Genomic DNA, 26,201 nt, shown 5'->3' with positions numbered 1-26,201 from the left:
GGTTGGTATAACCAAGTTTGGAAGTCCCCAAAAGGCATGACGTTTAGAAATACAAGTTTCTGCCTGTGCGAGACCTCTTACCTGCTTTGATGCCAGATGGTCATTTCCCTTGATGATTATTGAGCAGCCTGTTAAGTGTTTGCCATTCTTGTCTGGAAATCCAGGGCCTACCAATAAGTTGGAATTCTGAATCAGTCAAACTTAAATCGAGAATGGAAAAAGTTGCAGCCAGCACCATGACAGAGCTACTGCCTCGTCACCTACTACAGCTTATGTCAATATCAAAACCTTAAAAACACATAGACACATAATAAAAGACAAGATGTCTTATCTCCTCCTTGCTTTCACATTTGCTCCATTCTACTGTAATCAACAGTTCATTAGTTAGAGGTGAGGTTAACTTCTGTTTTTCTTACCAACTCAAGAGGTTCCTTCAAGATGAGTGCTGCTGCCTCATGGTATTTTCTATGATGTCTCTAAAGCTCTGTTGTACCCTTAGAACCTAAACCTGTCTTTCTGTCATTGCCTGCACCTTTCTATTTAGATCATCTACCTGTTTTAGTCATTTCTGCATCCCATTCTGTCAGAACCATTTCATTCATTCATTCATTCATTCATTCATTCATTTTCTATATCGCTTATCCTGCACTAGGGTCACGGGTGAGCTGGAGCCTATCTCAGCTGACTTTGGGCGAGAGGCGGGGTACATCCTGGACAGGTCGCCAGTCTATCGCAGAACCATTTCAGTTACCTTTAATTTGTGCTTTTGTTTAGCCTCTGTTGTTTGTGGTAGCCCAATTTCCATAAGTTCTGTTCAATTTCCATCCAGTTTCCTGCACCATAGACCATCGAGCAGTCTTCAATGCAATCTTAGGTTGAATCACAGTTGAAGTCCACACTATCCCAAATCCTGTCTTTCAGAAGAATAGATGAACCAGGAATTCTGGCATCAGGACTCTTCCTTGGTTTTGGTGGGACTTTGTGGTTGACTTCATTGATGCCTCCATGGACCATCTGGCCACCCCCAAATGCATGCCACCTTTCGCTCTAGTAGTTCCATCTGTTTATGTTGTCCCCTGGCAAACCTCCTGACTGGTTTAGAGGGTGTGCCCCAATATTTAACATATTTAAATATTGGAACATTTCAATGTTGCTCTAGCACCACCATCAGACCAGACTCAGATTTCAATTGAAGATGATTTGGTTTTCCATTACCACCTCCATCAGAGCTCCCTTTGTTTTCAAAGGATTATATCTGCTGGTCTTAAGTGTTAGATGATATGGTTTATTGTGCACATTCCTGATCCATGAGACTTAATCAACATTTTTATTTGTGTGACCCTGGGTTTTTTCCTGCAATTCTTCAATTAGTATCTATGTAACAGACTTGCTTGATTTCATAACAAATATACTTCCATTCTCTGACTCTTCTGTTAAAGCAACAAATAGAAAATGCTATGCTATGCTAGAAACTAACATTGTCTTGCTGTCTGTGTGAAACAACTAGAAGATGAGTGTTACAGTTAATGTTATCACTAATGTTGGCAGATCTGTGTTTCGTCACTAGCTGCCAGATTTACGAGAGCCAGCTGCTATGAGATTTCTGTGGAAATAAAACTTCAAACAACAGTACATTGATTTGAACTGGTGAAACATAGGAGTTTCTCAAAAATATTACAAAAGTGCCACTGTTGTTAGACTGGTGGTGTCCATATTAGCAAGAAAGAGCTATGGAACCAACAATAGCAGATACAGTCCCAGTCAAGACTTTAATAAAACCTTTTATTGTGTTTGTCAAAGTCTGGTTATCAGACAAAACTTACAAAAGTTATCATTCAGTTTCTACCACACATTTATACATTTCTGTGCAATTCTGAGTTTACATTGATAATCCTGTCACCTCTTCTCAAGTAAAGCAAAAGACATCTGGGTCAGAGTAACAAGAGTCAACAACATAAATATCTGACTTGGTTGAGAGGCAAAGTAAATCAAGTATGTACAACAGCTTAAGTCACAAAAAATACAATACATACAATAACCAGACAAAACCAACTTTGCTGCTTCAACTTTCCCAAATCAGTCAAAAATCAAGTTGTTTTGTAGATATTTACAGATACTGTATCTCTTCCTAACACAAAGAGAAGTAAAGGAAGTCATGAACTTCCAAATGCAAAAAAATGTTTTAATTCCTTTACTGTTCAACTTGAGCTAGAATTGATGACATTTGTGCACTGAGGTTCACAGAAAGTGCCAAAGCGCCCGTAGATGTCTTTGGCTCGAACGGCAAAATGATAAGTTGAGCCAGACTGGAACTGGGTCAGTGTACAGGCCATGGGCAGAGGAAGGGCCTTCACCTCCCCAATCTTCTTCCAGTGTTGCTGCGCTGCATTGTTGTTGGAGTTGTCTTGATGGAAGGCATAGAGGTGATAGCTATCTACAGCTGCACAGGTCCGATCAGTTTCTGCCACACACCAGGACAGCACTATACCAGTCTGACTTGGCACCAGCTTCAGCTGAGGTTGCTGAGGAGGTGAGGTGCGCTCGGCCTCCGGAGGTAAACGAGCAGGTGCGGGAGCTACTGGGAGAGGGGGCAGTACCGTGTTGGAGCTCCGGGCTGGCGTAGAAGTGGTTACAGCACGGGATTTCAACGGAGAGTCCTGCAAAAGAGAAAACTGTCGTAAGTTGATCATGTAGAAAGGCTGTATATGATCATAACCAATCTGTCTTGAAAAAAATATAATTCAAAGTGAAATGAAAATGGGTCCCCAAAGGTTAAAAACTGAGATAAATGGAGAAATGTGTAGCCAGCCCCACTGATGGTAGCCTCTCAGTATAACATCTACATATTTAGGGTTTTAACAAGGCCATGCAAATAACAAATAACCAGTACTTAACAGGTAAAAAAAAAAAAAAAGAGAGAAATGATTTATAATATACTACATGCAAAGTAGTTTTTTTTTGTTTTGGATTATTACAGCCTGGGATATTTCAATGACTAGCATCAACACTGATTTTTATGCATTATTATTTTCTGCGCATTATTATTTTCTGCGCATAGTCAAATACTCACACTCATACCACTAAGCACAAAAAATGTGCTTTTGATAAGGTAGCTATAAAAAAATATGAAATATTGATATCATTTCCAGCTTTTCAGGCTTGAATTTTAAACCAACATCAGCCCTTATCATATACACCAAATATTCATTTTTTGTGCTTTGTTAGATTAAAACAAAGAACCTCGCCTAATAATATAAAGCCAATATATATTTTCCACTACTTTTTAATTACTGGACTTTTTAAAAAATGTTTTAATTAGAAGTGAAGTAATGAACAACGAACTATGAACAGTGAATCAGGAACATCAACAATGGCTCAATAACATTCAGTAACAGCAACAAATGTGTGTCCGGGAGAGAGAGTTGCATTTTTACTTTGGCTGCAATCGCAGCTGTGTAAACAACTCAATAAAAAGCCAGAGTTTATTATGTCACACTCAACGGCTGCATCATTCATGTGATTCAAGATGGCCCATGTTTTAATTTATTTGAAGCAGTGCATGCTTGTGTGTACTATGAACCTCTGTAGGTTTGTATGGTTTGCAACTGTGCATAAATACAAAGTAATCTTAGGTCGTTTTCACACCTGACCAAGAGGACTCGGTTCGATTGGATCGCTGAAAGTTTTAACATTGCATTTATCACTGGGTTCGGTTCTGCTTTCACGCTGCCATTTCTGAAGCACACCAAACTTTCTGAATACGTCCCACAGTTGAAAAGGGCGCTCATCAATTGGGCAAATTTGCAGGGGAAATCCCTCCCTCCTGACCCGCAAAAACAAACAGCAAAAATGGATCAGCATGTTAAAGTAACATTGCAGAGTTTTTCGGCCTTAAAATAATGTTTCCAGACTCATTGCAATGGTAGAAAAATGGTTAATGGTGCTGCCGCTGCAGCCTGAGCGGGGTCGCGTCGGCTGAAACTGCACTATGTAACTTCCCTGCACGGGTACGAATCACCGCCCCCTCCCCTCTGCGTCGAGGGAGAGACGTGGTGGGTAAAAGCGAAACTTACGGTTCCCCTCCGGTCGTCGCCGCCGCTGCCGCCCCCCCACCCCCCTCACCCCCTCACCCCCTCCTCCCCTCCTCCCCTCCCCCGACCACCCGCCACGCAGTCTCCTTGCAAACATGTGGGAAATACTGTCGTTTATTAATGGGAATAAACGCTGGATGCGCTGGCTGATAAGTTTCGTTTTCGTTAAGTTTCGTTTTCCCCCCCAGACGATAGCGCTTCTCAACCAGATGGTGGAAGCACTGAGCTGAAACTCCGCAATGTTGCTTTAAATTAGCTGTTTTTTTTTATATATAAACAACACACACCACCGTATCTGGCGTGCTGACCGTCATCCATAGAACCACAGTTACCTCCATAATTGTTCTTTGTTGAAATGCATTCTCTAGTTGTTGCAGCTACATTTCACTCTCACAATGAGAAAATGAAAGGAAAACGGCACCGGAGGAAAAATACAGTCGATGACGGACAACGAGGTGTATGTGTTGCTAACGCCTACAGACTCACTGTGTACAGACGCACTGTGTATTGCAACACTTTCTACATTTTGTCCTGTGTTTGGTCCGGTGAGCGTTCACACTGTATACGAACCGCACCACGGTACACTTGAAAGCGAACCGAGACCCACGTTTTCAGGCGGACCAGGGTTGGCTCGTTTGATCCGCTCCAGAGTTCGGATGAGCTTTCACACCTGCCCAAACGAAGTGGACTATCCCAGGAAATTAACCCTGGTCCATTTAAAGCGGACCAAACAGCTCTGGTGTGAAAGCGACCTAGAAGGGCTTCGAACTCGAAAACCCTAGCCCATTGCTCATCATGATGTGCAACACACACACCTCATGAGAGGGAGGAGGGAATTGTGACAGTGTCATCTAGTGGACATAGCATGTTTTTTCTCCATTTGCTGAATATGGTAAAAATTATGCCATCTAGTGGAGAGTAGTAAAGTGAATGTATTATGCTTTAACCCTTCGGGACTGTTGTGGACTTTTTATGGCCAGGCCATGCTTGTAAAAGAGATTTTATCTCAAGCAATTTGCCTGGTAAAATAAAGGTTAAATAAAAATGCGCTTTTCATTCCTAATTTTTTTTTATAAATTTGGCCGGGTTCATGCATATGGCAAGATTGTGTATTTTTTTATTTGAACTTGTTATTTCCAGCTCAGCTCCTACAGTACGTAAAATACACTGCAACAAACAAAAAGTGTTTCACTCATACTGTTATGTGCAAAAAATGTGCCATTGAAACCCATTCAAACTGCAATTTTTTTTTATCTCACTTTCATTAAAAAAATAGATTAGTGGCTAGATTTGGTATGTGCAAAATATAAAGAATGCATTTCAAATTCCTCACCAATGGGGGTCGGTGGTGGACTGTCAATTGTGGATTGCTGGGAGAGTTTTGATTGCTTTGTGGGGACGACCTTGCTCCTGCACCTGAGGATAGAGCAGATGTGAAATTTATATTTGCAGCTTGCAATCTGTACACACACTTGCTTTGACATACAAACATTTTTTCATGATAGAGCCTTGCAGTCGAGATGACACTATATCATTCCTTCATGCTCTCAATAAAATGTGGTAGTCTTACTGTTGGGAATGCTGACGACAGGGTGGGGACGCTGGCTCGGTGAGGGAGCTCCAATGGTGGCATTTTTCACTCCTGTCACTACAGAGCATGCAGTACACCATAATTAGACTCAAGGTTTCTTTTCAGTACAGCATTTGAACAAACAAATTATGAATTAAAATCTATTTTAAAGGGATAGTTCAACATTTTGGCAAATTGGCCCATTGCCAACTACTGCTATCACCATAGGGATTATGGCAATGGGCCATATGGGCCTTTAATGTACGGGAAAACCAGGTATGCTACAGCTTTACCTTGAACATCATCGTCATCTTCAGTGAGATCAATGACAGAGCCTTTGGGTCGTGTTGTGGCTGATTTGGGTGTTGCAGGTCCTGCAGCTTGGTTGTCTGAGAAAAATAAAAAAATAAAAGTTGATTGAGAGAACAAAACAATCAGATAGTACAGAGAGGCACATTAGAATTTAAACAATGATAGCATAGATTTTAAGTAAAAATCAAATGTCATCTCGTCTCTCCACCACCTTCTGACAATTGTGAGACAAGCCCAACTGACAGACAAGTGCAGTTTTATAATCTGCAAATTACAGCAGAGATGACATTTTAATCAACCCCAACACACAAAACAACCCTTGTAATTAATTCAAACCCCCACCTGTCTTTGATGTAAGGGACGTTCCCTGTGGCGGTCCTGGAGCAGTGGAACCTGTTGCTGCTGGTCCAGACGTCGCAGGTGAAGAGGCTGATGACATAGCTCCAGCTACAGAGACAGACTGAGCCGGCGTCCTGGCTGTGGTAACAGACACCCCAGCATTGGGCGTAGTTATCCCCCCGGCACCCCCTTGGTACACGGCTCGGGCAAGAGAAATTTGGGCAGGAGACATCTGACCAGTGGAGGCCTGTAGGGCTGGGACAGTGGCAGCAGCTGGGGCAGACAATGCTGCTGTGGTAGTTGTGGGAGCAGGCTTGAGTATAAAAGTGGCGGTGGAAGCAGTGGTTTTGACCTTGTTGAGCGAATTGGCTGCAGACAGAGAGGCGACAGGGATGTTGACCAGCGTTCCTGCCTGGCCATTAGTCAGCTGGATGAGAAGTGGCTGGCCTGTAGCCATCATGCCACTCCCATGGGCCGTCTTCAGAAGTAGGGTGCCTGTGGGACTCTGAGTGGTAATGGCAGTAGCCAGGGTGGAGGCAGCATTAGCGGTGGAGGTGATCAGCTGGAGGATGGGAGCCTGTTGAACCATGGCTGTGGAGGTGGATGTAGCAGCTGGTGTTAGGACAGGAACTGCAGGAGCAGGTGGGGCTGGATTTGCTGAGGAAAATAGGAAAGTGTCAAAGAGATTTTCAAATGACTGGCATTCTGTACTTCTTATACTCATCTGCTCTTTATGTACAGTCAACTAAAGGGTGCACAACCAGAAGCAGATTAGCCCTTATTAGAATCATTCATTGATTATTGTCAGAAAGGGTCATGGCAGTTCAGACCCTTGTGTACAGTTAGAAAACACCCCCTAATTTACAGTTCGAGATGAAATCATCCAGTACAAAAATCTCCTGTAAAAACATATCAAAATCAACATTATCAACTTTTTTGGCTCAAATCTGTCAGTCAGCCTCAGTCCTAATCAAAACTACTAAAATGATTTATTTTTTACTCTTTTTTTTTCATTTTTAGAATGTAATGAATGTGTAACAAAATTTACTTTGATGCATTATTAGTTTTTGTGTAGCATCACATATCAGATTCTTTTTCACCCAAGTTTGCTGTTAGCGGATAAAACTTCCCCAAAGACTTATATTATAAACATATTTATTTAATTGCAGAGCCATAACAGTATACAATCTTGCATTTCTGCAATATCAGTGGCTCCCCCTGTAGGAAAGAGGTAAAATTAGTTTTAGTTTTACTGTTGACCACCAGATGGCACCATTTACTTACTATCCAGGCCTGTGCAAAGAAGTAGTAGTTTCTGGGCTTATACTGTATGTGGAGTTTATCGGTATAGTTTCTTACAATAGTATTTTCCATTTTACCTGAAAAAAAGGACTCAGCCTAATATTTATGAATGTCAACATTTATTATGAACCAAAATTCAACATTCAAAACAAAACAGAACAATAGTGCTACAGAGTTGAGGATGAATACAGAACTAAACTTTTTTGCTGTGTGTGCGCATGCGTACTGTAGGTGGATGGGGGTGAAAATCTGTTCAGTCTCTCCAGCAGGACAATATCACTTGATGATTTGTTTCCACCACATCAAATGCAAGAGCTGGCAGTTCTTTTTCTTTGGCACAATTGCATTTTCCCCTCATTCTCGAACTGCTGGTGTCCTCCGTTGTCTGTGGGATGGTTTCTGTAGGGGCACCTGCAGAAGCCTGCATCCCTCTCACCATAGCAGCAGCAACTGGTGTGCGAGTGAGGCGCTGTCTCCTCAGAATCGCTGCAGAGACCAGGGAATTTCCCAGCTCCCCCAAGAAGAGCCTCCTTCTGAAACTCTTTGCCTGATTCAAAGAGGGATCCACAGCCATGTAGATGACAAATGAGTTGTATGATGGGAAGTCCACCATGTTAAAAAAATATCATTAGTGGCCACCTGCTTGTCTTCCTTTTGCAGCTGTAGGTGCCAAGACCCTAAAAAGAAAAAAGGGCGAGAAAAATGGTATTACAAATTTATCCTAAAGCTGCATCTGACAGTGAGAATACTACTACATACATAATCCAACACTATATGTGTGTGTATATATATCCATCCCAAATATATCTCTAACAAGCATACAAATTCAGAAAAAATAAACAATAGGACGCAAGTAGTAATAAGTATGAAATGGCACACACCTTGTCGAGATTGTCGACACCTCCCTTGCAGTTGTTGTAGTAGGCGACAATCTCAGGTTTCTTCTTTGCTCCCTTTGTCACCACTGCCTCCCGGTGCCTGGTGCTGATGAGGACCACATCCCTCCCCCACTTTAGGCAAGTAACTTATATTACAGCTGTGGTGCTCTTTGGGAAAGTGAAGAGGGAGGAGAGGGCAGCTTGTCTTTTGCCCCGCACCAGGTTGGGTGGCAACTCTGGTTTGTTTTTGCTGATCATCCCAACCAAGGCCACTTCCTTCTGCAGAAGGTCCTGAGCAAGTGCAGTGTTTCCCACAGGTTTGCAAGGAGTCTCTCCCAAGTAAATGTCGCACCTCGCATCCAAGCATGTGGCAACGTCAGTTTTTTTTCCCCATATATCCCATATTTGGCCGGGTTGTTTGGCATGTACTGCTGAAATCGGCATTGCCCTCTGAATGGCAAGAGCTGCTTGTCCACTGTGACATCTTTGTCGGAGTTGAAAGGGAGGGGAAGGTGACGCGTCCACATTTCCCACAGGCTGATGGGGGCAAGCTAGTCCTCCTGATGACAAGCTGGTCTCCGTAGCTTGTAGAGATGCTTGAAGATGGGATGGCCCTTGTGTTCCTTCCACATGGTGTGGGTGGACTCGCCTCTGGACTTGTCGATGCCCGCCAAAATCAAAAGTCCAACATGTGCACGGACCTCTTTGGAGTCCACCTCGGTCCAGTTTGTGACCGTACGGTGACCGTGGAGGTTGGTCATATTGACGATGAGGTCAATCATCTCATCTGTCAAAAACAAGCTGAATTCACAGTCAACGCTGTGGACCCTCTTATTGGCGTAGCAAGTCGATTGCCCAGAGTCCCTGTAGAGGACCACGAGGGCGCCACAACAGAGTCAGGCTCGGACTCTGCCGAGTCGGTGTCAGAAAGAGAGAAGGATGAGCCCCCACGCACTCCCCACTAGGGCTGCAACGGTATAACCGCTATACGGTTTGGAACGTATTTCTGTTTGGAAGCTGCAAGTGCCTGCAGTGCATTATTGACCTATTAAATATTTTTTGAACTAAATTTCCCAAATTTATGTAAAATTGAGATTCTAGATAAATAAGTGAACAGTGAAAATTACGGCCAAATTAGGAGTGAAACACACTCCCCAAACTCCCCAAATGTACATGAGGGTTAAAACCTATCCCAGCATGCAAATGGCAAAAGACAGCCCTTTTGCAACACTCAGACATATTCATTCGCACACTTTAACACACTTGCAGAGGACTGAAAACATACCCGGAATACCCGTTTTGTGAGGCAACGCTCTCAAGACTGAGGGACAGCTTCATCCCATGTGCAATACAGCATAATGTGTGAATTTGCACAAGTTACATCTGCAGCACACTTGTAGATCATCATGTACTTGTTTTACATATTTATATATTTTTGCACTTTTTCCTCTTACATTTTTTTTTAATATATCTCAAATAATCTTTGTATTATTCTTTCATCTCTATTCCTTTTTTTCCCTTAAATTATCAAAGAGAGATGCACTTAAATTTCACTGTGCTTTATCGCTTGATGACGATAAAAGGAAATTGAACTGAATTGAAATAGGGCTGGTGATATGTCCATTACTGTCAGTATGTTCAAGCCAAAATGTTCCTGAGCCTGAGGTATTCAGTTCCAAATGTATTTGTTACCAAAAAACATTTAATATTCATATATTATTATTTTTTTAAATGTAGGACTTGTTTGTCTCATAAAGCTGAAAAAAAAATATTCAGAGAAATATAAATTGACAAATAAATATGACATGGGCACTGTAGTTTCTCTAAATAATAACACAAACTGGACTGAACTGTGACAGCGACCATTTTAGTTAACGATTCAGATTATCTGTGAATATTTAAAATATTTTGGTCTTTTTCTTCCTGCTACAGTCGGACATGACAGAATCCAGACAAAAACGCATGCAAACGCCAGATGGAAAGAAACAGGACCAGAAGTCAAAATCCACAACTTTGTTGTTGGTGGCACTACTTCATATTATGCCACTAAATGTTCAATTAAAAAGAGTGACCAACACTAAATGGCTAACACAAAAGGAAATCCTACAACTCACCAGGTGTGCTGGAGGAAGAAACTGTTGTTGGAGTCTGCTTTACCTCCATCGAAGTCCGGACTGGCCTGTTCAGAAAGATTGCTTATGCTTAGAGTTGTTTACACTTTGAACCGTTCATGTCCATGACAGGAAGATGACTTAATATGGTAAGGTGCTGACATTTCAATTTATTCCATTTCATACAGTCATCTTTGAACATGGGGCAAGACCCTACCACATGATTAAAGTGCATGAGTTTTCATTAAAGCATTAATATGCAATTATAGTTGAATGATTTCAAGTGCGGTGTCAACAATTTTTGGTGTACAAGTCACCAGGATGAATGAGAATGATATTTAGACAAAATGTTTTGAAAATTTCAATGATGACAATAATGACAATTGTCCCAGTATGCTTCTGTTGCTGTAATATGAAACCCTAAAAACGACAGCAATTTCCTTTTCATTTAGACTTTATTTAACCAGGTAAAGTCTGGTCAAAAAAAAAAAAAAAACTTCCTATTTAACAGCGTCCCGGTAGAGACAGGCAGCAGCACAATGAACAGAGTTGCATACATAAATGTGACAACTAACAACGAAAATAAAGCAAAAATTACAGAAATGTAAAATATTCATCATATTTGTCACAACTCGTCAGCGTTGGGGATCAAACACGGCCAATGTGAATCAGTCAACAGTCAAAAAATATACAGCCAGGTGTTCAGTCCTCCAATTCATTTAAAACTACTTGAAATACATCCGATGACACCAGCTCCATAAAATTCTGGTTATTTTACTACTCATTCCAAGCAGAGGGATCAACACCCTTTTCTGCAGTCCAGTATGGGAAAGATGGTAGGAAGCCGAGACAGTAATTTCCCCATACTTTTTTTAAGGATATAGAATTCGAGGTGAGATGGAAACGGACAAAAAAAAACAACTTACAAATACGAAAAAGCTTCAGGTTGAGTCTACAAGTGAACAAGGCAGACCATCCAACCTGAGCATACAAGCAATGGTGAGTAAGGGCATGTGATAAACCTTAGTGCTCCATGGCAGACAGCACCCAGCGCATGTAAGTACTGCCAACAATGCATGCATGTACACGATACTGCCATAGTCCAGCACAGATATAAAGGTGGCAGTTAACAACTGTTTTGGCATTGAGCGGAGGCTAACAATTCTAAAAGGAAAACCAAATTTCAACTTAAATTTTTTCTGTTATGGCTGTTTGTGAGGGTTCAGTGGCTTTGATTTTGTACTATAAAACATTGTTTGTTTTGTTTTGTCAGCATTCAAAACAAATTTAGTTCAAGCAAGATACATCGTACAGTGTTTAAAGCTAGATGAAGCTGACATGGAGCCTGGCTTGACATAGATGCAGAGTGGTGTCATCTGCATAAAAATGGATTTTTGCATTTTCTTTAATCAAGACTTTATATATATTTACTAAATAGAAGTGGTCCCAGGACCAATCCCTGGGGCACACCTTTAGATTTGCAATGAAAGCTACAAGTGTATATCTTATGTCTGCATGCACTGAGGTCTGCCTGACACATTTTTCAAACCAATGGAAAGTTTGCTCTGACCGTCCTACACTTTTACTTCAATATTGCATGATCCACAGTGTCAAAAGCCTTAGATGTCAAGTCAATAAAAGGGGCTGCACAACGTTGCTTGTTGTCTAAGGATTCAGTGAAATCATTTACTACTTTTAAGGCCGCTGTAGTTGATGTTGAAGTGCTGTCTTTTTCCTAAAACGTAATTGACAGTCAGATAAGGTAGTGTTAGCAGATAAAAACTCTTTGAGATGTTCTTTCGTCATATTCTCGAAAAAATTCTGGTCTTCTCTTCACTCGCAGTAATTCATTGATAACATCCCGAATTTCTCTCCAGCTCTCACAGCACAGTAGAGGGAACCGACGCTCAATGTGAATCCTCATCGTCTTCCTTAAATTCATGGGCAGCGCGTCCTTGCCCATTAATCCAACATAATTGACCTTTGCAACCCAGTCACAGTAGACATCATATGGGACTAAGGAGCGGAATATGTACGATGCGTAACGGTCAGCCCTGGGACTCCCTGAGCTCCTTTTGCAGTTGTGGTAAAGCACTTTCTCCAACTGGGAAGTGATTGCACGGAGTTTAATGTCTGCCCTGCATCTTCCCTCACTGCATTCTGCCAGTTTGTTTGCCATGGCAATGTCACGTGACATATCCTCTTCCTCCTCCATTTTCTTGTCTTCCTTGTCCATCCTGACAGGAGTCTTACCAACATAGGACACCACTTCATCACTGGGCACCTCACGGTGTGGCTCTACTGTCTGCCGACGGAGCACACTGTTGGGAGGAGAGGTGCAGTTTTAACTACACTCTGCACTGGATGAGGAAACGCTCAGGCTTCACATTGTAGAACGTCACAAGACTCAGGACCTGGACCCATGCGGGGTTACTTTGCAGGTGCAAAACAGACTGGCACGTGTTTGTTTATTCCAAACCAGTCTTAAGAAATATTTGGAGTGAAGTTAAGAGCTTAAAAAAAGCTGATCCGGGAAAACCGAACAAGAGACATGGGATCTTGGTTTCCAAAAAGAGGTATGGATTTAGAGGATGTAAGGATTCGTTATTCTATCCATTTTTTTTGTAGTGATTACAGATAGCAACCTGGGACAATGTCAACTACTGATGCTGTGAACGGCTCAGTGTGTAGTACTGGCTTCAGTCCGGTATTGTCACGTTCATACAAAGGCCAAATTATATCCACACAATACCAAAGAGCACACACTGCTGTATTCAGAAATAACATGTTTAAATACAATGATGCTGTGAATTTTGAAAACTCAGAGGTAGAATTAGAGAAAACAATTTTGTCACAGGATGAAGTTGTTTGACAAACATGTGAACCTGCAGCCTGCATTGATAAAAGAACAACAACAAAGAAAAAACAAAAATCCCTTCAGTTTTTAATGTGAAATTATAAATTGCAAAACATAGTCTAGTTGACAGGAATCCAGAGGAGAAACTGCTCTAAGCATGGTCACACTTACCGTTGAACTTGGGGGCTGATTGCAACAGTTGCAGTCTTAGCAGTAGCAGCGGCGACGGCGGCAGCAGCAGCAAGCGCCTGTGGAAATAAGACAGTATGCTCTGAGGACATTTTTATGTAATACTGCTTACATTTAAGTTAGAAGTATTTTCATGAAAAAATAAAATAAAATAAAAACATGTTGTACCTCTTGTTTCCTTTTGTTCTCTGATGCCTGATTAGCCGCGCCAAACTTCTTGGCTAATCGGGTTACTTTGGCCTACAAAACAGGAGAGAGGGAAGTGGACTTTACATTTGATCCTTGGAAACTGTAAGGAGGGAAGCAGCTCCAAAGACTGCAATGACGCCATCTACTTACTTGGAGTGTGTTAATGGCTGTTTGGTGTTTGGCGGCACAATCGATCTTATCTACACGATCCTTAAGCTCTTCGAAATGCTTTTCAAACAACGTTAGCTCCAAGACCCTCAACCGTTCATCCACTAGCTGTTGGACAATCTGAGAAAGAATATCAAGTAAAGGAGAAAAAAAATGTTTTCAATATCTATTGCCATCAAAGCTGAATTCAGCTAGATTAAACTAGGAGGAAAAAATATCGAGCATGGCAGGATACTAAACCCAGACCCACCTTTTCAAGTTTATGGTGACTCCCAGCTTTTGCAGTAATTTTAAGTTCCAGTTGTGCTTCCAACTCTTCACGCTCCACCTTGGGCCTCTTCCCGTCTCTTGTCTGGGTTTCTCCATCTTTTTCTGAACCCTCTGATAAAGTGCGTTTGAGTCCCGAGGTCGAACCCTTGTCCTCTTGCACTATTTGGGACACAAAGACAAAGACCTGCTTATTTGCCATTCATTAGCCTGTATCTGAACTCAAGACTCAGAGCTTTGAGTTTGACTAAAAGTTTTCTTTATATTTTGGCGCCATTTCACCCCTCAGACCATTACCTTTAAGAAAGCAGAACAGGTAACCTAGCATGAAGCCACATAAGTTATTCAAAGTCCAATTTATGTTTGATCTGAACTTGACAAGTACGCAATGACAACCTCCTATCAGAAACTGCAGGCCATTGACACATTAATGTAAATGGAACGTGCTTGTGGTGTTCCATCTCAAATTCAGAAAAGGTAATTTATCATGACAGAGAAGTTTGATGTTTGAAGTGTGGTGGTGAGTCATTTCTATAAATATAATGTAAAATGCAGCAATTGACACATCGTGTTTTAGAGCTGAATTATTGAGGATGAATACCTGAAGATTAAGGTACATTTTCGGGCTTCAGACTGAAATACATCCAAAATTCTATGATTTAATGAACTTAAGATTTGCAAACTATAGGCCTCCTTTGTAGTGTCGTTAACGTAAGTCAATTTTACTTGTCAATTTACAAATCACAGGGTATAAGAGAGAACCTGAAAACAGTACCATAGTATGCTTTGCAACACTAGAGGAAAATCCCAGTTTAAGGAAAGCAAAGGGATACCTCTGTCTGCCCATCTAATCAATCACTAATAAATAAATAACTGCCGAACTTACAGACTAAACCATCTGAGTACCATTCTGACTGTATCTTATCAACAGGAGACTTTTTGTAATAACTTCCAGTTTTCCGTTGCATGTGTGTAATACTGAAGGACATATCTAATTATACTGCTTTTGGCTCATTTCCCTTTGTTCTATATTGGCAAAGATCAGCAGAAATCTACAGTAAATAGGCTATGTGACACAATATGCACTCACATACCTGTAGTTGATGGTGGAGTGGATGATGGCCGAGATGGCTTTGTGGTTTTTCCATCATCAGGCTTTTCCTTTTTTATTTCAACTTTCACCAAGTCTAGATCCATCTTTTCCTCAGTAATGGGTCCTTTCTTCACATTTTCTTTGTTATTCTTCTCTTTTTTTATATCTCCCTCTTTGCTTTTCTCTTGTTTTACATCCACACTAGACAGAGCTGGATGAGACGAGGAAGGACAAGGGGGAGAGGAATCTGAAGTTATAGATTTAGGTGAAGAAGGTTTTTCATCTTTTATTTTGGCCATGGAGGCCTCAGGGTCCTTGGCCTTTGTAGTGTCAGTATTTGTATCCATTGGTTCTAGGCAGTCAGAAACCGGAGGTGGCACAGGCGAACATGGAACCAAACCTTTAACGGACTCCTTCGATGAATCCACATCTGTGTTAACTGTTGCAGTAGGTTCCTCCTAAAGAAGACCACAAATAGACAATTATTGGACTGTCTGAACAACTCTATCATAAACCTACATATCTGATGTTACTTTTTAGAGTAAATGAATATTTAATGTACATTTTTTTTAAACCGAAACATTTACCTCTTTCTTTTCCACCTCTGGAATCACTTCAGTGTCTTTTTCCTTGGATTCTGCTGATACCGTTGTAACAGGCTCATTTGATGAGGATGACGAGGAGCCTTTCTTCTCCCCTTCCTCCTCCTCCCCTCCCTCTTCCATCTTTTTCAGTTCAAAGTTCAGAGAGTGGAATGGCGACGTGGGAGAAGGAGCATCTTCTTTTTCTTTTGGACTTTGTGAAGAGGCTGGGGAAGGTGATAGGTTCAAGGACAAGAAAGGAGCAGGAGAGGCTGGTGATGTAGCGTGTGGGGAGTTTGAGTCCGAGATGTTGTTTTGCTCTTTGTCTCCCACTTTCTGTCCATCCTCTTTGTGTGTGCCATTCATTAGGGGTGGTGGAGATGGGTTGGACAAACCTGGAGTTGATGTCAACAAAGTGGTGTGAAGACTCTCCAGTTGCTGTCGATCACTGATCTTCATGGTTTTCCTGGCACGGAAAATCTTCTTCTTCTCCTCTGCCACAACAACTTCCATTGCTGCCTGTGGAGTGACAAGGAGAGATTAGATGCTATGAAAGGGTATGATGAACCTGGAAAAGACCTACGACACATAGCGAGGGCAGTAAACAGCACAGTCTCTTCCGCTTATGAACCTGCCCTGAACCTTACGCACTGCACAGTAAAGAAGTGACTGCAGAGTTTCAGAGGAAACACAAGGGGTCACTGTAGAGCCCTGTGGCTTTATGTCTCTTCTTTTCCAGAAGGTTCTTCTTTCTGAGAGGTCTGCATACCAAACTGGCCGGTTCCCTAACACTCTCTGTCTCTTAACCACGTATTTCAAGCTAGTATCCAAGTAAACCAGACATATCCTTACTACCTGGTTACACTCTGCTGCATCGGTCCTAAAGTAGGTGTCTAGGTGCAGCTCAGTGAGCCAGAAACCCCCTTTTTCATGTCACTCAGTAAAGCTTCAACTGCTGACAAATTCTCTGCCTTAATTTTCTTTTTTAACTTATTAATTTCATGTTTACCTAAGCCCTGATCCAGAGAAAAGGAATGACATTGAAGTTAACGACAGCAGCAACCCAACCTTCCTCCCATCCCCCCACCTTCCTATTGGTTCTGTCCTCAGCGAATCAGAACGGAAAAACTGAGGCTCTGTTGGCAGCAGTGAGGAGGTTATGCAAAACATGACTGATTTTCCGTTCATAGTTGTATTTGCACAAATTGTAGTGTTGAGGCTAGTTGTTTTATTTCATATGTATTCATCATCTAAATTCATGCATGCATGGATGTGATTATTTGATCTTCTTTTATGGGAGTAAAACAAAGTTACAAGCTGTGTGTGAGCCTGCATACAAATTGTCATTTTACATTTAGTAGCAAAACAAGAAATGTGCCGGGATATTGACTAACATGCAGTGGATATACTAATTAAAACATCTGAGAATAACTCACCTTCAAGTTGAAAGGTCCCTGGTCATGGACTTACAGCAGAAGTCTTCGGCAACCTAAGGGGCAAAGAGATGCATTCTTTTGAGTAAACTGCACTTAAATGCTTCTATGCTTGGTCTATAGAGTCAACTAAGCATAAAACCCAGACAGACAATGCAAATCAAAATGTAACCCTGAATGTAAATTCAATTCCTCTGAATTGAGCAGTCTATCTCTATCCCCTGAGCTGGAACTGAGCCCTTAGCCTCCAAACAAGGTGTATTTGTGTGGTTAGTTCAAATGTAATCACACTAGAAGTATAATTATATCAACAAAAGTTCACACCATAGCTATTGCTTTTTGTTTTAGCAGTACTATCTAACTTTCTGATCATTTAGACAATGCTTTTATTCAAGATTATTGGACGTTTAGCATTAGAATTAAGATCGAGCTAAGATCGATAATACATCAACAATGACAAATATATCAGGTGACTACCGGTACTCAGCTATTTGCTGGCAAGACACCAGTCTACGAGAAACCAATTAGACTTGACATGCTACCAAAAGTATGAGCAAAGGTGAGGAGAAAAAAAGACAACAAAATGCTGGGCAGAGAGAGGCGCGCCGCACCACACTGCAAGACTTTCACAGAAATCACTCAGTGAATCTGAACTTGGATGAGTAGAGGCCAGGTGACTCGACTGTATTGCTTGATCAGTCTGTCTACACTCCTGTAATGTTATAACGGAAAGCAGAGACATTCAAATTGTACATCCATACTATCTGTCGTGAAATCACAGCTGCACAGAAACAGAACCCAGAACGATCTTCTTCAAGTTATCGTGAAAATCATATCTGGTGAACATTAACCTGCTTCGACTTCACATTTGTAAAGCTGGTTACCTTTACAGCTTTCTGACATGTACGCATGCAACTGACAAGATATCTCAACAACAATGGTTAACTGAGCCATGTATGCTTTGCAGCTTAGCAGCCTGTCACATGGCATGCATGGGGGAAAAAATGTGCAACATCTGTCTGGGCTGAATGCATACTTTACACTGTAAAGCTGAGCGCACTGAGATGCTCGCGCATACGCATAACACTGGAAGCCATTTCCACTCTGCTTTGATACCAGTAAGTACTCCCTGCCATGTCTCAAACTCCTTATTGTAAAAAAAAAAAAAATTGTGGACATAATTGCACCAAAAGGTACAATTAAAACACCTTTGAAAAAGTCAGCAAACAAAAACAGTGGTGTAAATGGTGAGCACGATAACTGGTACACCTCACATTCCAATGTTACTGCACACTGCGCAGAGCACAATGCCCTCCACCCCCCACCCCCACCCCCCATCCTACGGCCTCATTTACTATGTCTGGATTCAGTGCAGAAACTCAAAATGGCCGTCAGCTCTGCTGTTTGCTGCCAGACTGAGCTCTCTGTAGCTAGCTGAGCAGGAGTCTCTAACAGACATGTATCACGTTGCAGCACCACCCTTATTGACAAGAATATTACATCGACTCTAAATCAGTCAACTAAATGTAGAAGATGCAAGATGCATCGTTATATAAAACAAACATCTAAAATTCTCCAAATTAAACATCTCTCAAAAACACCTCTGTCCACCAAGTTCCAAATATAGAAACTACAGCTAATCCACAACCACTTTAACTGTGCTGGTTGACGATTTTAAAATACAGGCAATTATCGTTTAGGTGCTTTTTTGTGGTTTATTCGATAACTATACAATGTGTGTGGTAAGAAAAAGAGGTCTGACTAAATGTCCTTTTTCTTCAAGCTCAGTTAGTTCATAAGACCATATTTAGAAATGGGGCTCTCTGCAGCTACATCGGTGAATCCTCTACTTTGCCTGACTTGGAGGAATACAGAAAGCATGTTAGGCGAACACGCACTGGCTGTGGCCTCCACCACAATTTAGTCCATCAGAGGCTTAATCATTTTTTGGAATGAAAATCGTTACCTTACTTGCTGTAATAGCAGAGCTGCTACTTCTGTGCTTGAATTCTCACAAACAACTAATGAAGGACTGTAGGAATATCTATTTCCATGTTGTATTACTCGCAATAAGGTTTCGCATGGGTCTGAAGTCACACCCCAAAATGTGGTTTCAAGCAAGTCACAATTGTCTCCTGTAATATTATACCCTATTACTAATTCAAAACAGTCGAGTTGACATCCATTATTTCTGTCTTTCTCAATGCATCTTCTGTCAAATAAATCACTTGCAGGATTTTGCTTATATGAGTTACAAAACGGTTTTACAATTTATTTAAAAAACTCGCCCAGATTATAATGTTTAGTCAGTCAGGCTTTGGTCAACTAGTCTCGATATACAAGAAGGAATTCTTACTCATAAATGCCTTCGTGCTAACCTGAACACGTCAGAAACAGGAGGTAAAGCACGTCTCTCTGGATTTTTGACCGTTCCTTTTCACACAAAAAAACCCAGTTGACCACTTGTTATCAGCTCTATATGCAAATAAACAGATATGTTGTTGCTTTTAGCCAATGGAGCTTGTGTGAGTGAGTGAGTGAGAGTGAGTGAAAAGACAGATAATGAGAGAGGGAGAGGGAGAGAGCAGGAGGGGATGAGCTAATTACTGCACCACGCACAGCTCTTACAATGAAATAAAGTTGTAAATTAGAATATTTTTGGTTCATAATAAAACTGTGGTGGGACTAATTAAACTGTGGCAGAGGATATCCTTCAACGTGACCAGGATGCATTTACATTCACACTGCAAAAAGGAATGTGGACACATGTGGCTCAAACCACCACCCATCTCAAATGCATCATCAGTTGGTCTTGGTATGATGTTCACACTTTCATTGAGCACTGACCACTCGGGATCACTGAAGTCACGCGTCTAACCAGACCCAAGTCACAACAAAGACCTGGCATTGCAGCTTCACAGACAGAACATCACAACTTTAAGGAAAATACATCACATTATCTGTTGAGATGCAACTATGTTTCTGCAGATGACTTCTTCTTTGACTCATCAAATCTTGCCCAATATGATTTAACACTCATTTGGAGTCGGTGGTAAGGCTGCTCACTAACTTAAAGCGGGGGGATACAGTGCATGGACATGCATGTGCAACTTGCCAAAACAAGTTTTTGCTTAGGCACCAGTTTTTGAGATGTTCCCTGGCCAACAAATGAGACTGGTACCACAAATGAAGGCATTTTAAATCCATCGGTCTGTGATCTATTGCTACCGGTTCATATCTAGACCTTTGTTTATTGCGCTCTCCTTCAATCTGTTCACGACAAATAAACGTTCACCATTAAAATACTGAGACCTACTCCTCGAACCACTGTGTGCCAAGAGTGTCACCAAGCAGGTAAAATAAATTGAAGCACCATTTTGCAGGTGCATTACGAGTCTTAACATGTTATTGCTTGAAATTTGTCAGGGTTGAACTTGGGAATGATGAGCCGGGGCCCATGTTGTGCTTAAAGCTTGGCCCCACAACTATACACGCAGATGCTTCAAACTACGTGAATATACCTGCAACACTATATAACCTGCCATCAGACATTAATAAAAAATAATAATAACAGTCGCCGCAATCTGAATGAGTATGATCTTGTCAGTTTGATATGCAAACAGACAATACTGTATAAAAATAAAAAAGAAACACCTGGGCAAAAAAAAACCTTCATGGGAGATGCTTTACACCTGTGGGATGTTTGTGAGAATCACAGACGAAGCCAGTTTTGCACAACTACAAATGGGTTGATGCTGATAAAAATCTAAACGTATGCACAGCCACCACTGTATGACTCAAGTTAACTTAATTTACCGCGCCCACTGTGAGTGAGTGTCACCAGCGGAAAATCAATGGTTAAAAAGCATGCATACTCCTGGCATCACGCAGTGTTGCAGGTGACAGAATGTCCCCACTGATATTGCACATCAGGTAGCAAGTGAGAATTTACAGCAAACTCCAAGACAAATATGTCTCAAATGTATGTTATCTATGCAAAGAAAACAAAAAAATGAATTAAAAAAAACAATCCAAACTCAGCCTTCTCTCCAGCTAGCATCTAGCATACCATGTACAAGTATAAAAGCTAACCTTGAGAGGAGAGTGAAGCTGCAATGAGAGCTAAGACAGATTCAAATAACAGACAGAAATGTTAAACATGCTTTAAAAAGAAAGAAACATTGACCTTTAGCAGGATGTATGGGATTGAGGCCTTCCATGTATTTGTTGATTGTGGGAGCAAGGAACAGCTGAAAGGCCAGCAAGAGAACATGAAAAAAAGGAGGAGGGGCTCAGTTCGGACTAGTCCATCTTATTCCTTGCAGGGGTATGTTCTTTTGAAAAGGTGGGTGGGCCTACCTGAATCTGTAGTGGGTGATAGTTAAACCTTTACACAAAAAGTGGATTCCTGACTCAGCATTGTGATGCAATGCATAATTTTGAAACACAAAGATTAAATGTTCAATTCATTTTTTCTCTTGATGATGTGTGCATTTTATATTTGAATGCTCAACAAATTCATATAAAGTAGGTTATTTTCAAGTACAGTGTGATGATTATCAAGATCAACCCTAGCTAGCAGCGCACAGACAGAGAGGAAGTACACTGCACAGGCTGTTGCTTAGCAACCCCCATCCCCCAACTCTAGCACAAACTAGTCCACAGTGTGGAAAGCTACAGTCAAGACGGACTAAACCATTCTGACAAAGGGCAGAGGGGGGTGTTCTTTCTGAATAACCTCTAAAGCAAAGACTGTTTTCTGATTAAAAAAGGTCAAGCACAAAACAGAGAGAAACACATAACTATCACATGGGTGCAGTACTTCACCTTTATTGTCGATGTGTATGTTTTTAAGATATATACCTGACTACTCTGTCCAGAATGTTAAGCAGTTGATTATTTTCATGCAACTGATTTAAGATGGCTGGTGCTGCAATTATTTATTTTAAGAATAGTCAAAACAGATATAATTAGACACCTGAAATAGCTGTAAATAAACCTCCTTTTGCCTCCCTCCTGAATCTTTAGATTTGATCTGAACTGCAGACATGTGACATGATCACCCAAGGTACTATGTGGAATAAACTGAGCACTCGCTGCCGCTGACCTGAGTACTGAGTTAGCTTCAGCCTACTATTATCCCTCTTGACCGGCTAGAGGGACCATACTCAGGCTGTAATATGATCTATCGTGTTCAGACCAGGCTACAGGCCAACTGAACAATAAACCACAGGATAAAGAAGATACAATTAATAGGTTAAATAACCTAATAACAGCTTTGACTGAAAGAGGCTTTGTCAGGTGTAATCTGGCTATGGTAGCTGCTCCATTTGTCGTAGCAGTTTCTGTCATGGAAAGTCATTAGCACTAGTGGTTTGCAAAATCTCCATTATGCTGTAATTTAAACTCCACTGTGTTACCACCCTCAAAACAGATCAACACACGTTTTCAAGATTTGGAATATTTATATTTTCGACTTTCCAACTGCAGGAGGCAAATTGTGTCTGAAAATCCAATCAACTGGACCAAACAAAGAGTTTGCCATATTATTCCATCTCCCAGTCCTGGAGAGATGGTATTAATAGATGCAGACTGAATGAAATGCAACGTTCAACAAAATGAGGATGGAATATGTTTTTAAACAGTTCACCTTTCACAGAAGGTGAATTCATTAGATGGTAGGAAAATAATTTGTTGATTTTATTATCAATTGGCTACACAGCAAAAAGGCCAGAGAAGAGAAGGTAATGGGTGGTGAGCCTGGTTCAGAATGTAAGTTAAAAAAAAAAAAAAAATACAGAATGTGTCTGTTTGAGGAAGCTATGTAGTAACAATGACAAACAAACTATAAACTTAAACAAAAAAAAAAGTCTGTTTTACAAGACAAAGCAACTCAACATGCACTTTAGTCAAGGCCTAGCTAGCGGCGCACAGCCAGCGCTAAATTGCACACCCTTAACACACTCGTCTCAGAGGCAGCTGCACCCTCCCTCCCCCACCTCTCTCTCTTTCATACATACACACACACACACACACACACATTGTCTCTCTTTCACGCTCTGGAACAGCCTCTAGTCAACCATGGACTGAACCATTCTGACAAGGGGGGGAAGTAAGTGTGGGGGTGGGGCGTCCAAAACAATAGAAGATACCAACATAGTGTTAAAAGTAGAACAGTTACAGATTTGCTTAAACCGTTTTATTTGCTTGAGATTTCACACCAAAAATTAAATGATGCTGATGCACTGATGAGTTTTTTCTTTTTTTAGCTAGGGCGCTTTGATTTTATATTCTTCAAAACAATTCGGTATGAGCCAAATAAGTACTTCTCTCAAAATCATAACTGCTATTCATGGTTACCTGCAATTACAACTTTGGAATCTGAAAGATAATCTGAGCAAACTGTATCAGGTATTTTTGAATCAAGCATAATTTGCAAGCAAGAAATATCGCTTTTTAGCCACACAGTGTCATGCTAGCTGCGCACAGCAAGAAATTAGAGCACAGCTTGACATACTAAGCTGCCTCGATCCACCCAGCCTCTCCCACACAGCAGGGAGGGCTGCTGTAAAACAGGCTGAACCATTCCAGCACGGGGGTGGTTCTTTACTCAAGAGGAACAAAGAACACCCACTTACAAACAGATAAATATTGTTATTGCGCCATAACTACCTTTACTGAAGTTTGCCCCGATTGATTAATCATAAGAGTTAAATTAAGTAATCTACTGATTTAAACAGGTGACTTTCAAACACACAGATAAATTGTAGCAGTAGGAGTAGAAGAGAAAGTAGTGAATAGGTAATGTATTTTGTGATGGAAATTAACTTTTGCCCACAAACTTCATCTGTTTTCATCAAAAGCCCTGACGTGAGACTAAATAAAAGCTCGCTGTGCGTACTCTGCCCATCCCCCTCTCTGCTACTGCAGAAACACAAAATGGCCACCAGCGCTGCTGCGAGCAGCATGCTGAGCACAGGCTGAGCAGATCCTGTAACAAACTCCGCCCACTTAGAAAAAAAATCCCCCACTGTATCTGCAGAAATCTCCATACGTACGTTGATCTTGAGGGAAAGCTGAACAAAAACTTGTTAGAAATAGCGTGATCTCTAGTGATCACTTGTAAATCCTGGTTTAGAGAGTCACTGTTGCTGCCAGAGCCCACTTGTGTTGTGTTCACTGTTCAGCAGCACCCTGAGCTATGACTGAAGAGTTAGCAAAACTAATTAGTTTTTTTCATTACACGTGAGTTCAGAGCTAGGCTGCTAAATGTTTTATGAATCTAAGTCATGATGATAGCTGGGTAAGAAACAAATGACTTTTCTCCTTCAGCCTACTTTAACCAAATAATAACCGGACACTTCGCTGTCAGACAGAGAGGACGCTGTTGGTCTTCCTTATTTAAAAAAACACAAAAAAAATATCTTCAACAGCTACATTTTCTGTGGAGGACACTTAGTAGAAAAATGGATATCAGCCTGTGAGAGCAGAGACTGCATTCCAACATTACTGCGCACAGTGCGCAGTCTTTCCTCCCCCACCCCCACCGCCTGCATCTGGATTCAGTGAAACTCAAAATGGCCACCTGGTCTGCTGTGCGCAGCCACACTGAGCCTTTAGGGGCTGCTGTATCTAGCAGAAATAACATGTCATCATGTTATGCCAGCCAGCACCACACCATGGAAATAAGCTCTATGTGCACAGTGCTCACACTGACCCCCACAGAAAGTTTCAATCAGGTGAATGGACCCACCAGAATTTGTAGCTGGATAAAACAGAGGCAAATTTCGCACGATTCTCCTGCGACAGGCAACATACGTGTGTGGCTGTTAGACCAATCAAAAGCTGCTAGGCTGTTTTTGTTCCTACACTGATCACAGAATCCTGGTTAATGTCACTGGCTTAATATTATAGCTTGTATCTAAAATATTATTATAGCTAGTCAAGTAATTTATATGACCTTGATAAGCGATTTTTACTACTACTACTGATTATATAATCAAAGTGACTAGCATGTGTCTGTGTTGGCTCTCTTTGAGAGCACCTACTAGATTTAACCACATCCGGCCTTCCTTTTTTTTTCATTTCTCACTGGGAGGCTTCACTTTCTGTCCAAAGATATCCAAGTCAGATGGACCGCAAACTCTGAATGCATAGAGGTATGGAGGTGAGTGAGGATGTTTACCTATCTAGATGCTAGCTCTGTGATAGACTGACAACCTGCACAAGTGGGTACTAATTTAAATAAATAATAGATTACATAGTGAGAAAGATACAGTGTTATTATTGCTCCTTGTGATGTCACAACCATCGGTTGGGTCTAAAAATCTCTAAAAAGGAGAACTTTGTTGAAGCGTAAGGTTTTGATATCCAGGAAACACTCTATCTTGTAGTGTAGCTTGACAGTACATTCAGGATGCTAGCAAGTGTTACAACTCGTGCAAGCTCCCTGTGCCTTCACCCTCAATTAATAGATACACACGCATAAAAAGTACACTGGCAAAGCAAAAATCATACAGCGATTCATAACTTAACACTGCGAACACCTAGTGCAAACTTGATTCATGCTTTCCCATGTGTCCAGACACTTTTATGTTTCCTGCTATCTGACAACTAGGAAACCAGAGGGAGCCAAGAGTTATTCTAAGCAGCCAGTAATTATTGATCTTGTCTGTGACATTCCTTCATGTATGCCTCTTTGTGTGTATTTTTGTGTCCCATTTTCCGTCAAGTCAGGTGGGAATTTCCCCCCTAACATGTTAAACTAGAGAAAAGGCCCGAGACATAATATCTATCTATGATACACAATCGTAGTGACTAA

At 41.2% G+C, this 26,201-nt stretch overlaps 1 protein-coding gene across 1 annotated transcript in view; it reads right to left on the bottom strand.

Moving 5' to 3' along the window:
• Nucleotides 1–1,798: 1,798 nt before the first annotated feature.
• atf7ip (activating transcription factor 7 interacting protein) overlaps nt 1,799–26,201 on the bottom strand; it is a 38,592-nt gene continuing 14,189 nt past the window's right edge. The window contains exons 2-14 of the mRNA XM_083977781.1: nt 17,384–17,436; nt 15,954–16,466; nt 15,368–15,824; nt 14,257–14,435; nt 13,989–14,126; nt 13,818–13,889; nt 13,632–13,708; nt 10,607–10,671; nt 6,316–6,969; nt 5,955–6,050; nt 5,662–5,739; nt 5,425–5,507; nt 1,799–2,657 (exon numbers count right to left, since the gene is read on the bottom strand). Coding sequence (XP_083833907.1) covers nt 2,199–2,657; nt 5,425–5,507; nt 5,662–5,739; nt 5,955–6,050; nt 6,316–6,969; nt 10,607–10,671; nt 13,632–13,708; nt 13,818–13,889; nt 13,989–14,126; nt 14,257–14,435; nt 15,368–15,824; nt 15,954–16,460 — 2,865 coding nt within the window. The 5' untranslated portion in view covers nt 16,461–16,466; nt 17,384–17,436 and the 3' untranslated portion in view covers nt 1,799–2,198. The remainder of the gene's footprint in view (nt 2,658–5,424; nt 5,508–5,661; nt 5,740–5,954; nt 6,051–6,315; nt 6,970–10,606; nt 10,672–13,631; nt 13,709–13,817; nt 13,890–13,988; nt 14,127–14,256; nt 14,436–15,367; nt 15,825–15,953; nt 16,467–17,383; nt 17,437–26,201) is intronic.

Source organism: Trachurus trachurus (genome assembly GCF_905171665.1).
Source record: "Trachurus trachurus genome assembly, chromosome: 1".
NCBI classification, from domain to species: domain Eukaryota; kingdom Metazoa; phylum Chordata; class Actinopteri; order Carangiformes; family Carangidae; genus Trachurus; species Trachurus trachurus.
This window is presented reverse-complemented; position numbering and strand designations above follow the sequence as displayed.